Raw genomic sequence first — 14030 nt, 5'->3', positions numbered from 1 at the left:
TCCGGACGACGTCGGAAGCGGCGAGGGCCGGGAGAGGAAGTCCCGCCCCCAAGCTGGCGACGCAGCCGCATTTCTGCCCCACTGGGTGTGGGAACTAAGAACTTTTCTTGGGATTTCTCCGAGCTTTCTTCAGAGCCAAATCGAAAGAAAAACAGAGAACTGTTTCGTAAATGTCTTTATTCTCTCGTTACGTCGCAGACCCAGACCCTCTGCAGAGTCTCCGCTGCCCGGTTCCGGCCAAGGAGGGGCAGACGGCGGTGGAGGGCCCGCCCCAAGACCTTTTCTCCCTAGCTCCACATATCCTCTACTCTTTCCCTTTCCCTTTCCTTTCTGACCTTCACGGTGACCCCTTTAAGAGCCCCCAAGGAAGTGTGTGCTGATAACCTCGGTAAATACAGCTTTTCAAAGTCTTTAAGGAGGCAAGAGCAAACACAGGGACTTAGGAGACCAGTAAGGAGAGGTCAGTAAGACTTAATATCAAAGGGGTGGGTAAGGAACTTTTGTAAAAAAGACCTCGAGGTAGAAAACTGGAAGGCAAATTCAGAACAAAGCACCCTGAGCAGATTCTGTCTACTGCTCCCAGACTCCTTTCTGCCTCAGTGGTATGTAAGGCTGGAACAGAGAGCTGCATTCTGCAATTTGTAAGTGATCTATTACCGAGGAAGCCTCTAACCCTGTCACTCAGGCTCTGAAGTGCTGTCCAGGGCACAGCTGGAGCCCCTCACAAACGTCATATTTGTCCGAAACTTCATGCTAGTGGGTGGCTGACGTCGGAGCAGTGACTCCCCTTGGTCCTGGGGTAGGGGCTCATCATAGATGGTGGAAATGAGCCCCAAGCCAGTTCCACGGGGCTTCTTCAGTTGCCCAAATGGCTGCAGCTTCTCTCCATGGTACCTGGATAAAGAAAAGCTCTTACTGAAGGCTGATCTCTCTCAAATCCCCCAAAAGAAGGTATTGGGAAGGGACAGGGATGGGGCTATTACATATCTGCATATCTGGTTTCTCCCAAAGGCCAAGCCTTTAAATCTCTATCTTTGCTCTTCAGCGCCCTCATCCATCAACAGTCAGTGCCAGCAACCAGGGTCTCACATACTACTTTAATTCTGTCACCACTCTGCTCAGGGAGTAACCTCCTAATGCCAATCACATTTCCCAAATCCAAACTACTCAAACTGGGGGGAATCAATGACAAGGGATCAAGATGTGCCCTGAGGATTGGTCTAAAAAAAGTACCAGAACTACTTTTTCCTCCTAATTCTGCTTCAAAGTTCATTGCCTAGAAGTCTCCAGTACCTACCCACAAACAAGTGGGAAGGGGAACCACGGAACAGCTGAAAGGTCGGCTTGGATCCCCAGGGAAGCCCCTTAGCAACACTCACCCCAATCCATGTTTACACCTTGGATGCTGGCCATCACCATCCAGGGCCTCAGGTACCCCTGAGCACCTGCTGCCCAGGCCCTGGCCCTCCGCCCAGCCCTGCCGCTCCATTACCTTCCGCCCAATGCCCTGCAGAGAGAAGGAACAAGATTTAGAGCTGAGCCTCCTGTGGTGGGGTGGGGGAGTGGGGATTGGGAAGGTAAAAAGAGGGATAGTTGGTCTGGGCACAGAGCTCACCTTGGTGTGGCGTTCAAAGGTGCCCACCTGGCCTTCGATCACTGAGCCATCCTCCTGGCCATCACGGAGTCTCTGTTCCAGACGCATTTGGACAGAGTCTCGGGCATCCTTGTCTCCACCATCTGAGGAACCAGAGCCCAGTTTGGGAGAAGGTCCCTCTTAGCAGAATGTGAGGGGAGGGAATCAGGTTTTTAGGATCCCCTCACATGATTTACTTACTTACTTTTATGGGGATCTGTTATATTAAGTTATCTCTCATTAGATTGGGAGTTCACCAAGAGTAGGTACCATGTCTACCATTTTATAGATAAGGAAACTGGAGTAGAGAGGTCAGAGGGCCAACAAATGACAGAACTGGTCAGACAGCCAACAAACAGGTCAGTTTTGATGCCAGAATCTAAACTCTCAACCACAGCCTGAGCTCTTGACCATTTCACTCAACTAGGGCCTGCTATCAGACCTAGAGCTCCCTGAGGGTGATCCTACCTGTCCTTCCTCTTCCACAAAGATTACAGGAAAAGGTTCTGCCCACACAAACACTTAATGCACTCAATTAGAGATGTTTTAAGAAGGGAATGCTCTCCATAAGCTATCCCAAGGGAATTGGTCCCTTTCCCACCTCCATCTCAACTTCTGTTAAGCAGGTCTATAAAGAGTACAAGGCCAGGTCACCAGTTCCACCTCCCAGTATTGCAACCCCTGGCTCAGTACCTCTGTCGTAGTACACACTCATGTCTATGTCCCAGTCATCAGCTGTCTGTTCATCGAAGTCTGCAGAAACAACAAAAGCATCCAACAGAATGGGATAAGGTCATTCAGTTCTGCTGAGAGCAAAATCTAGAGTTAGACACATGTTCCTGAACTTGGGACTTTGTTTGTATTTTTTAATCTCTCCTTTGACAGGTTCAGTTAGAATTTGGCATGGAACAGAGAACCCTGAGATAATGCAGCAGGGCTCACCCCTGCCCCTGCCTGAGTACTAGCTTTACCTCCTTCTTCCTCCTGCCAGAACTGGGCATCAGTGTAGAAAACCAGGCCAGAGCCACCCTTTTCCCACTTGAGCTCAATCTCTTCTTCGAAGAGCCGTTCAGTTGTACGCTCCTGCCTGGTCACATCCTCATGCAGTGCTTCATGCCGCTCCCATTCCTCACACCGGTCTTCATCCTAGGAAAAGGTGGGGACAGGTAACTTGTCTAACTTTCTGACCTCATGCCCAGAAAGGCGGCTATTCAGGGCAAAGGAGGTATGTGAGACTAAGTCCTTGACACCATTCCTTCAAATTTCTCTGAGAAGCAGCACATATTTGGCACTTGAGGATTTATTCAATATATCTCTCCATCCCCTCACTGTTTCTCAACATACATTGCTCTCCCCCACCCACTCCACAAGACTGACTCATGCTCATCTCTGTGCTTTTGGCTATGCTGTTCCCTCTGCCTGAAATATATACCCTGCTCTTATACAACCTTCTCTTCTCCATTTAGTTAAATCTTCCTCATCTTTATCTCTCAAGTCCTATACCCCACATGAAGTCCCCCTATATTTGGGCCCACAGCGCTTGTACCAATCTCTGAACTTTTCAGTGCTAATTAGTACACAGCTTAGCCCTTTATACACTATTTCACAAGGAAAGAAGGGATAGGAACTAACACTTGTCAACTGTCATCAGGCCTGCACATCACTTAGCTCCTTTAATCATCCCAACAAGCCTCTGAGGAAAGTACCATTATTGCTGTTCTATTCTACAGCTATGAAAACCTGGGTTCAGAGGAGTAAAGTAATTTGCCCAAGAAAGTACCCTGAGAATGGCAGAGACAGTGTTCAAACCCAGCTGCCACATTTTGCAGCCTCTCTAGACACAGATTTTCTCTCTTAGGAAGATTTTAGGCTCTCTGAGAGCAGGAAAAGCCTCTGTCTCACAAATGTCTGATTTGAATTGTAGAATGATGAAATGACTTCTGGCTAGAAACCTTGGGACCCATGTCCCAGCTAAATTCCCAAGAGGCCTCAGGACTCACTGCTCACACCAGATAGTAGAGAAAAGTCAGGACAGGACCACACTAAGGATGTGGTCCTTGTGTGTTAGCAACTCTGGCCTGGGAACTTGGAAGACATAAATGAATGAGTTTTGTTTTATTTTATTTCCAGAATATCCACAAAAAAAGTTTCCCCAACAAATTGCACCCCCCTGGTTTAATGGATGGACAACCAAGTTTGAAGCAAGGGACAGAAGAAATGTCTATTTCATTGATAACAAGGTCAGAGTAGATGCTAGCATTCAATCCACAGGCTCAAGGTCAGAAAACAGAGACGACTTCTCAGCTGCACCATAAAAACGCATAGAGGTTGCAGTGAGAGGGACTGGGTTTACCTTCCAGATCTACTTCTATTTTCCGTAGATGACTTCACACAAGTCATTGCACATCTCTTGGTAGGTAGGTTTTCATCTATCAGAAGGAACCCTCTTTACATTCCATGTGAGACAATGAAAAGTTTGAGAAATTTCTAATAAAAGAGTGGGCCCTCTCTCTCCCTAAAAAAATGCATATATGCCCCCGAAAATGAGGTTTTACATTCAATGTCATATTGTTCTCACGTTCCTTGGAACTCTCCTGAAGACCCCAAGTTAAGAAAGCTTGTAATATACAATTGAAGAGAGAGATTATTAATGCCTTGGCCTCTCCAAGCTGTCAGCAAGGACAGAGAGGCCTCACTGTACTCACATCATCTGAGTGAGAATCTTCTTCTTCCTCCTTTTCCCCTTCCTTCTCTGGCTCTCCAGAGGGACTGGCTGGAGGATCTGCCAAGCAGACTCCCTGGGGTATTTCCTCGCCCTCAGCAGTGTACACAAGGTCTTCCTGCTCCACAGTCTCTGTGTCCTCATATTCAAAAGGCACATTGCCATAGCGCCGGGAGGAACCAGTCTTGGGGAACTGGAGCTGCAGTTGGGTAATGATCCGGGGGGGTAGGCGGCAGGCCTGGATCAACTGCAAAAATATGTGCAGGGGAGTCCCCACATTTCCATTAGGCATCAGCACTGGTGGGTTCAACTCTGGCAGTTGTCTCAAGTCAGCCAGGGTAAAGGTTTCACCCTTGGACTTCTGACTCTGCAGCTCCTTTCGTGTCTTGAAAGGAAAGGAGTCCAAGCCTTAGGAAGGAGGGAGAAGAATGGCTCTTGAAACCCAGAAGCCTCCAGCAACACATGAGCTAGAAATCAGTCAAGCTTTAAATCCCTTAACCTAATGTCATTCTTCTCTTTCTAAGTTCTCCTCCCTTCCCTGACCAGACCCACCTAGCAATTTCATATTTCTCAACAACTTGGCCAAGTGCATGCATTTCTTCCAGAGCTGGCTCCTGCTAACCTTTCCAGCCTCAACTGTCACCAACCCCTACCCCCTCTACACCCTCATACCAACCAAGTACTTCAGCCACACTGAATGATTTACCATGCCCTGAAAGTTTCAGAAGCTTCCACATCTTGATGTTTTTCTGAAAATATTATCTTGAATACCAATCTTCCTCACAAACTCCTTTTTATCTGTCCAGACTCAGATGAAAAGCCACATTTGCTAATCCTTCTAGGAAGTTGGTTTCTCCCTCCTCTGTCACCTCATAGCACTCAGTGATAAAGAGCACAGGCTCTGGAACAGACTTTCTGAGTTTGTTTTATGATTTTGCCACTTACTAATTCTGTAATCTTGGACAAGCAACATAACTTCTGCATCCCTCAGTTTCCTCAGCTATAAAGTAAGAATAACAATAGTTCCCTCTTCATAGGTTTGTTGTGAGAAGTCAATAATGAAATGAAAGGCTTACAACAATGCCTAGTATATAGCAAGATTTCAGTAAATGTTAACAACTATAATGACGTGTCTGACAATTACCTTTATACAATCTGTCTTTTCTGTGGAGTCTGAGTCACAGACTGTGAAACTGTTCTTTGCATACCAAGGTAGAGACACATTAGATCTAGCAGTATAAGCATTTGTAAGAATGAACGAATTGGAGGGCTCTGTGTTTTCTCTTTCCCCAACAAAGTGGTTTAATAGATAATTAAATAAGGAGCTGACCAGAGGAAAGAGATTGCATCTTCATTTTCTCCTTGGCAAGACTGAGGACAGTTGGGAAATAGGAAGTGGGTGCAGGAGAGAAAAACAATTAGGGGGCCTGAAATCTGGTTTCTTTTTCTTTTTCTTTCTGTGTCAGTGCAAACACAGCTCCTCAGGTAGAGAAAAGGGTGTCAGAAAGGACCCAATAAATTGGAAAATGGAAGATCATCTGAACATCTCCGGTGTTTGTTCTTTCCTGCGTTAAACTAACGTACAGACTGAGCCTGAAGTTCTAATCGGAAATGACCTAAACTCCTAATGAGTCGGAACAGGAGGCCTGACTTATCCTCTCTACTCCCCAGAAAAGCTGCTCTGTTCCTATTACGTTTTTCACTCTTACCTGACGTCTCGGTAGGCAGCCGAAGTTTGCGAATGAGACAGCGACCCGGCAGCCAAGTCCCCTGAGAATCCAGCCACTGGCGACCAGAGTACATGCGAAGAAACTTCTGGGCTTGAGCCGTCCCCCGTACCGAGATAACGCAGCAGCAGGTGGGAGTCTCGACCGGAACAGAACCCCGGGACGAGAGAGCTCGGGCGTCGACTGCCGAAGTCTGGGGGAGAACCTGGCGCTCAGCTGTAAGATCGTTAGGAGCCAGGGCAGAGTCGGAAACAGCCTGGAGAGGGACGCGCTCAGGCCGATGCCGGTAGTGGAAACAGAGAAAACCACCACTGCGTTGCTCTCGGAACTGGCTAAAGTAGCTCCGTAGCTGGGCCGAGTGCAACCCCGGAGGGATACCGCTCACTACCAGGTAAACGGCCCCTTCTTCCACCACCTCGCTGGGCGCTGCCATCTTGGGTTGTCACATGACCGACCTAAGTCTCGCGATACCGTGGCAATCCGCGATGAGGTGTTTAGTGTAACAACGTCGTGAGACGAGTGATTGCTTCGCCCGCGTTGCTTGGAGTTGAAACCTAGAGCTGGAGAAAAGCTGGTGATGATGGGAAAACTTATCTTAGAAATGGGATCATCAGACTCTTTCGTAAGAAGCCTACGGAACGGGCCCTTTTTAAAATGATCACCTGTTAGAGATTTCCCAAACCTAATCTCAGTTCTTTCTCAATTTAGTCTTTGTTTCAGTCGTCTAGTCATTTATTGTTCCAAAACATACTGATAAACTCCCACGAATCAGTAGGAAAAAGACAGAAACCCAATAGAAAAATGGGCCGAAGACAATTCACAGGACACTCGGAGTCCAATAACCTCGATAATTAATAACCTCATTAATAGTTGAGGAATCACAGTGAGACGCTTCGCCTTCCCCAGCGGTGACGACGTGGGGCAACTGGAGCTCTCACTTTTCGAGGAAGCGTAATCTGGTGCAACTACTTTGGAAAACTATTTGGCATTATGTAGTAAAAGTGTGAAGGTACACGTATGTCTTTTATCTTTATGTTTTAACGTTTTTTATTGTGAAATATATATATATATATATAAAAGCAGTACGTTTCTAAGTACATTTTAACAAGTAGTTATGGAACACATTTCAAAGTTTGGTATGGGTTACAATTCCACAATTTGATATTTTCCCTTCTAGCTGCTCCAACACGCTGGAAATTAAAAGAAATATCCGTATTAATGATTCAGCAGTCATTAAATCCTATCTTCTGGGTTATATCTCCTCCTTCTTCTTTGATCCTTCTCCCAATTTTTAGGGACTATTTGGGCTATGTACATTCTAACATTTTCATGTTGAAAAGGGGTGTTGACAACATAGGATAGGGGATAGAATTTACTTGATGTTCTTGGAGAGGCTGGCCCCTCTAGGTTTCAAGATTTATGTGGCCTAGGAACTATCTGGAGGTTATAGGTTTCTGGAAAGTAAACCTAGCACATGAAACTTTTGTAGAATCTTAGAGTCCTAGTTGTTCTTTAGGGTTAACAAGAATGATGTTGGTCGAAATTTGGCGAACAGTGGCAATTAGCAATATCTAGCTGAAGCTTGCATGTATGTCTTTTGACCTAGCAATTACACTTCCAAATATATACCTTGCAAATTGTTTATATGAATGTTCGTAGCTGCAGAGTTTGTAAGAGCAAAAAACTTGGCATTTAGTATTAACAATCTCAGGTATGTGAAGTTGAGTGTAAAAAGCTAGTTGCAAAACACAGAATCATTCTGTTTATATAAAGTTCAAAAAATGCAAACTAAAAAAATATTTTTTAGGGATCATAAATGAACATGCTGTAAAACCATAACAAATGAACAATTAACCCAAAATTCAGGATAGTGATTATCTCTGAGGAGAATCAGAATCAGAGAGTGATGGGTTTAAAGAAGGGACTTCAAGTGAAGGTAATAAACTTCTGAAACGATGAGGGTTAATTGTATTGTTATTCTTTATATTTTACATACTTTAGATCGTAATTTTCTTTTGTTTGGCTCTCACATCTCTGTGCTTTGCACATGCCATTCTCTCTGTCTGGAATGTCCATCCCTTGATTTATCTGGCAACATCTATCATTCTCTTTAGTTCAATCCATTCACTTCTTGGGTGAAGCATTTTTCCTACCTCCAGGCAAATTTAATCATCACCTCTTCTGAGCTCCTGCTACCTGTAGTTCATATTTCTATTACAGTTTGAACCACTTTGTGTTACAATTATTTCTGTGTCTTCCTCTACCACAGACAGGGAATTAGTTTCATGAGGGCAGGATCTATGAATTATTAATTCTGTGCTCCCAGCATCTAGCACAGTGTCTGGTGCAAGTGGATGTCAAGAAAGTTTGAATGATGAAAAGAATGAATGGATGGAGAGTGGCCACTGGCTCTTTGGTTCTAGGTTACGTGAATGTCCCAAGAGCAGAGTGTGTCAGTACAGAACATAGCACTTATCAGCTGCCTGATCTTCTTCTTAATAAGCAGTTAATGATTTGACTAATGAAGGTAGAGGTAATGATGGCAGTAAAATGCTGACTTGGAGCGGCAGCCACTCTCCTGCTTTCGAATGAGTCACCTCTGTCTGGACTTGAGAATTGGGATCCTGCCTGAGAAATAAATGGTCAGTAAACAGTTTCTGAGCTGTCTCCAGACAGCTGGACTTCTGCCATGACTCACTCTGGCCTGGGCTAGTAGTGAGAGCCTGACCTTGAGTCACATAGGCTTGAGTTTGCATTTCAAAGCAGAACAGTAATCAGCCCAGAACCTTGGGTAAGTTACATATCCCGTCGAGGCCTTTTTCCTACCCTCATTGGGAGATGAGACACAGATTCCACCCCTACACCGCTGATAATTGGGACACAGCTCCCTACCTTTTGGGAGCCTGCAACCTCATAGAGAAAGCATCATTGCCTCTATTACATTGTACCACAATTATCTCTTTAGTCTGGCTGTATTTATCTTCATGTTCTAGTACAAGGCCTGGAGATAGGGCACACAGAGTGACACAAGCAATGCAGGCAGTAAGCATACAGCAGTGTAGCTCCCCCACCATGTGGAAAGGTAGGAAAGAAATTTAAAAAGGAGCTACAAGAAATTAATAGAGAAGCTGTTTGGATGCTGGAAATATTAAACACTCTGAGGGAAGAAGGCAGGGTGAGGGATGAAGAGGAATGCTTTGTAGAGGTAGTTCAGGATTGATGGACAGACAGGAAGAGGATAAGGAAGACTCAGTATAAGGATTCAAGAGGTACAACAGTTAACTAATGGGGGCACTTAGTAAAGGGGCTCAAAAGATGGTGAGTGACATGAATCTGCTGGATTTGACTCCATGAACTTTAAAATTCTGTTTAAGAAGCTTCAACCAAGTGCCTTTTATATGTCCAATCTAAATAGGGCATTAGAAGAGAAGAAAACAGTTGGACCTCAGTGCTTGTTACTGATTCAGGTCAAGTTATATGCCCTTTAAGAAGGATGAGTCTACAATGTTAGATGGGGTAGTATGTTCCAGAGAGCTGAGGAGGGCAGGGCAGGAAGAGGTACCAGGGGTGCTGAGGTCTGGGTCTAGGGGTGTCTTCCAAGGGCTGGGAGTAGGTTCCTTGTTCTAGAATCTAAAGGAAACGTCAATTTGGAAATTTTATTACTTCCTGGCTGAGGACAGGGTGCTTTTCAGGTGGAGTTGTTAAGTATGGTGTGGCCTGGCTAAGGGAGGAAGGATGCTGTGGTCTCCATGGACAAGGGACTAATTGGTTAGATGAGGTCCCAAATGCCAGGCCAAATAATTTGGCCTGGATTTGCAGGTTCAGGAGAGACTCTGGAGACAGACAGATACAGGTTATCCTCTCTGGGGCCCATGCCTCCCTTTGCTGTAATGTAAGGAAGATGAAGAACATACCCTTGTGTGAGGGCATATCCTTGTTGCACACCCAACCCTCGGGTGCAGGGGTCATTGTGTGACTGTTTGACTTGGGTTCATTACGTGACTGTTACATGAATGTTTTTGAGTCTGTTGTATTTGCTGAGCAGACAAGTCTGGGCTGTGCTGTTTCATGAGTTCATATAGGTCTTAGTGTGTGTATAAGAGTTGTAGGTCTGAGTTGTGTGGGTCTTTGTTGTGGGGTCTGAGTTGTATGTTTTTTACTCCTCCAGGGTGTCTGAGTTGTGAGTGGGTCGTTGGGTAAGGGACAGTCATGCCCTTCCTGCCAGCACCAGGACCCTATGATGGATATGTGGCCAGTTCAGCTGTGGTCCCCATCCTGTAAAAGGCCTGGGTGATGACTCCTGGACTGTGGGCCCTGAGTGAATGATCTCTGGTTGAGCAATAATTAACCTGAACCCCCATGAGAGGAATCCAAACTGTGGTGGTGAAGAGGGTGGAGAGAGGAGCTCCAAAAGGAGGTCCTCTAGTCATGAGTGTTATCATTCCCTCTTGCCCACCAGAGGGGTCAGTCACCCTGACCCAGAGGTGATATTCAATCTGATTAACAAACAGTGAGCCACAGGCATCACCCAACCAGAGAAGACACAAGCTGTGGCACTGAATGGAGCAGTCCTGGAGGCCATGGTCATGTCAAGTTTTTACCTCTAGCTGGATGATGGGAATGTCTGGGAAGAGGATCCTGGGACAGAGGCTGGGGCAGAAGGGCAGTAGAAGGGGACCCAGGGAGGGAGCTGTTAACTGCCTGTCATGGAGGCATCTCAGATTCTTAACTTGTGTAGCTGTAACACTGTGGGCCAGCTAAACTTCATGGAGGCATCTCAGATTCTTAACAACTTGTGCAGCTGTAACACTGTGGGCCAGCTAAACTTCATGGAGGCATCTCAGATTCTTAACAACTTGTGTAGCTGTAACACTGTGGGCCAGCTAAACTTCAGCCTGCCTTGGCCTCTAAGCAGCTTCTAGGCAGCCCAGGGAGACTTTCCCCCCACACACACTCCCCACAACTAGGAGAAAAATGGCACATTCTTCTATGGACTACGGGGAATGGGGGTCGGGTAGGGGAATGAATTGTCCCAAACTTGCAGAAATTCCAGTGAGCGTCTCTGTTTCAATTTGGGAATGGGCTGCTTCATTTTCCTGACTGACCATGATCAGACTCACTGAGGTGAATGGAAGCCTGTAGGGGATGGGACCAGGGAAGAGTCGGTAGGGGTTGGAGATAAGGGAGAATCCTCCCCCCGCCCCACTCCCCCACCAAGGATAAAGGCAGATATGTAAGGGGCTTGGGAACTGATGCTATCCCTTGGGTTCACAAGCAGAGGCAAAATGCATCTCATCCTCAGAAATGAAATCATCATCTCACTCTGAGAAATTAATACCCTGATTCCCTGAGACCCAGCTCCTACACCCATTATGGGTTCTTTCCCTTGGGCTCCTACTCATAGGGGCAGGAAGGGCCCTGGAGGTGAGGTGGTTCTTTACCTATGTACAAACCACAATGTCTGGCTCCAAAGTGTCACACCTTTTATTACAAAAAGTAATAATTTAAGTCAGTTCTGTACAAAGTAAGTAGGACTTCTGGCCTATGAGCAACCTAAGCCCTCCATATCCCAGGAGGAGACAGGAGTCTTGGTCCAGAGACTCTGGGGATCACCAAGAGCTGGCCAGTTGGCTGAAGCACTGTGTCCAAATGAGGGAAGTCCAAGATAGGGCCTGGCTGGAGTGAGGGGCTCCACAGGCCATCTGGCTGAGCCAGGCTCAGCTTGATCCTAGAGGGCTGAGTGCTGGCTATACAGGCTTAGTCCTTCCAGGAGCATCAGGTCACTCCTGGGGACAGGCAGGCCAAGCCAGATTGAATTAACATTGCCAACCTCTGCACAATCTACACTGGATCTCTGCTAGGGCCGGGGCAGATCACCTCAGCAAAAGCACATCCTCGAGGAGGCTGGTGATGTCAGTGTCTCCAATCACCGGGCGAAAGAAGAGGTCTCTGAGCAGGCTGGGTGGAAATGACTTGAGGATAGAGGCCATGAGGAGGACACGGGCCAAGCGGATTTGGCCTATTGGGCACTGGGGCTCCAGGACCTCACATAGTGCCTGATGAGCCTCCTGCTGCAGGTACCCAATGTGGGAGGAGGCGTGGAGGCCAGGCACATCTGTAGGCAGAGAGGGTGAGAAGGCTGGTTAGCACCCCACTCCTAGCCACCAAGGGACGAGACCTGAGGCTGCCAGCAGGCACTGCCCTGCTTCTTTGCTCAGCTTTTAAGGCCCCATTCCTACTTCATTCATTTATTCATTTATCTTTTTATTCATCATCCATTTATGGAGAGGCAGCATAGAGTAATGGTTAAGAGCCGGACTACCTGGGTTTCAATCCCAGTGCCATCCCTTATTTAGTGCACGACTGTGGACAAGTTACTTAATCTCTGTGCCTCAGTTTCCTCATCTATAAAATGGGGCTAATAATAATACCTACTCTTAAGCTTGTTATGATGTTTAAATGATATTTAGTATATGTAAAACCCTTAGAAATAAGGTCTAGCATACAGTAAGTATAATATGTGTTCACTATTATAATTATTTCAGTTATAATAATAAGTATTATTATAATCAATTGCTATAATTTAAGCATTCCACAGGGGCCATTTGGTGGAATAGTCTTATCTTAGATGCTCTCCAGATTATAGAGAACATGGTCTCCATCTGCTGCTCTCCTAGGTGCATTTCACTAAGACTCCCTCCCTTTTCTCTTTTACACCCCCTTCGTTCTTCCTGTCTGTGTGGTCTTTCCAGACCTATGGAGTTCTACCTTCAGAACCTCACCACACAGTCTTCCCCTTTCTCTTCTCATCTTCCCCTCCCACTTCTCTCTGAGTTTTTTCTGTGTGATGAATATTTAACGATAATGGGGAACCAAAGAGGTGATGGATGTCAAGCCCTTCAAAGGTACCCTCCCTGGATGAGTCCTCCCTCCACTTTGGCCCCCATCCCGGAGTGTCTGGGAGCTCACCAGGGTTGAAGAGGACTGTCCCTTTCAGGTAGGCATACTCCTTGGGGCCCAGCTCCAGGCTCCAAAAGGACTCTAAGCAGTACTGAAGCCACTGCACTGCAGCCAGGGAGGGCTGGGGCCTGTCGGGCAGCTGAACACTGCCACGACTGCTGCCAGGCTCCTCCAGCAGGATCTTCTTGAGTATGCTGGGCATTGGGGCCTCGGCCACCTGGAAGGTCACAGTGTCTTGGGCCAACCCAAGCAAGAAGAGGGGGCCCCAGGAGCCCCGCAGCAGGCGCTGCTGATCCTGGACGGGCAGCTGGTAGAAGGATGGCAGGTTCTTGAGGAAGGCCACTGTCTTGGCCAGAACGTCCAAGGCCTCCTGGCAGGTGCGATGGGGAGCACACAGGCGGACGGGTCGGTGCTGCCTGCACAGGCAGTGGCTACGGGATGCTGGGACTGAGGGCCTGGCCCCAGGGCTTGGGCTCAGAAGTGCATACAGGATGGCTGGGCGGCCTGCAGCACCTCGACATGGGCAAGCCCCTGGCTGGCTGGAATTCATGTTTCAGAATCTGCTCCTTCTTTCTCCTGGCTCTTTTGCCCTCTGCTCTGTACTGTGGGTGCTATTTATATCCCTCAGGGTGGGGGGTGGGAAGGAACGGCCCCAATAGCCTTGACTCCAGAAGTCATGTTCATTGAGAAAAAAAAAACATACTGACCCTGGCAGGACTGGCGGGGAATGGTGGGGGAGGAGGGCAGTAGAAGCTCCACGTGGCGCTGATATGGCTTCAGTCAATGTAGGGGCCACTGCAGGGCACAGGCTGCCTGCCCGCTGGCCCGTTGCCCCTTATCGGATGACTCAAGAGAATATAAAGGGTCATTAACCCAGGCTGTACCAGGACACCAAGGTCTCAGGTGCACAATCAGCAGGTGGCCATGACAGGTATCCCAACTGGTGCCTGCTCTTTTAGGCACAGAAAACCAGGGCTTTTGCTAAACT

The 14030-nt window shown here is 47.1% G+C and overlaps 2 protein-coding genes across 2 annotated transcripts; both read right to left on the bottom strand.

The window, feature by feature from the left end:
• Positions 1–128: 128 nt before the first annotated feature.
• On the bottom strand, positions 129–6823 carry GPATCH3 (G-patch domain containing 3). Its single transcript, XM_077150700.1, has 7 exons — positions 6065–6823; positions 4339–4763; positions 2605–2779; positions 2327–2386; positions 1616–1737; positions 1380–1507; positions 129–894 (listed from the first exon to the last, which is right to left on the bottom strand). Exons 1-7 carry the CDS (start codon positions 6513–6515, stop codon positions 678–680), a joined length of 1578 nt encoding a protein of 525 aa, XP_077006815.1. The 5' UTR covers positions 6516–6823; the 3' UTR covers positions 129–677.
• Positions 6824–11444: 4621 nt separating this feature from the next.
• On the bottom strand, positions 11445–13621 carry NR0B2 (nuclear receptor subfamily 0 group B member 2). Its single transcript, XM_077137582.1, has 2 exons — positions 13052–13621; positions 11445–12197 (listed from the first exon to the last, which is right to left on the bottom strand). Exons 1-2 carry the CDS (start codon positions 13590–13592, stop codon positions 11956–11958), a joined length of 783 nt encoding a protein of 260 aa, XP_076993697.1. The 5' UTR covers positions 13593–13621; the 3' UTR covers positions 11445–11955.
• Between the last annotated feature and the right edge of the window lie 409 nt (positions 13622–14030).

Source organism: Tamandua tetradactyla, chromosome 2, assembly GCF_023851605.1.
Source record: "Tamandua tetradactyla isolate mTamTet1 chromosome 2, mTamTet1.pri, whole genome shotgun sequence".
Lineage (NCBI taxonomy): Eukaryota > Metazoa > Chordata > Mammalia > Pilosa > Myrmecophagidae > Tamandua > Tamandua tetradactyla.
Note: the sequence above shows the minus strand (reverse complement) of the source record. Positions and strands in the feature narration are given on the sequence as shown.

Coding starts and splice junctions, on each gene's coding strand:
- GPATCH3 (XM_077150700.1), bottom strand. CDS start 6,515: ATGGCAGCGCCCAGCGAGGTGGTGGAAGAAGGGGCCGTTTACCTGGTA. Junction 1,738..2,326: donor GAGTGTGTACTACGACAGAG/GTACTGAGCCAG, acceptor CTGGTTCCTCAG/ATGGTGGAGACAAGGATGCC. Junction 1,508..1,615: donor CCTTTGAACGCCACACCAAG/GTGAGCTCTGTG, acceptor TTCTCTCTGCAG/GGCATTGGGCGGAAGGTAAT.
- NR0B2 (XM_077137582.1), bottom strand. CDS start 13,592: ATGAATTCCAGCCAGCCAGGGGCTTGCCCATGTCGAGGTGCTGCAGGC. Junction 12,198..13,051: donor GACAGTCCTCTTCAACCCTG/GTGAGCTCCCAG, acceptor CTCTGCCTACAG/ATGTGCCTGGCCTCCACGCC.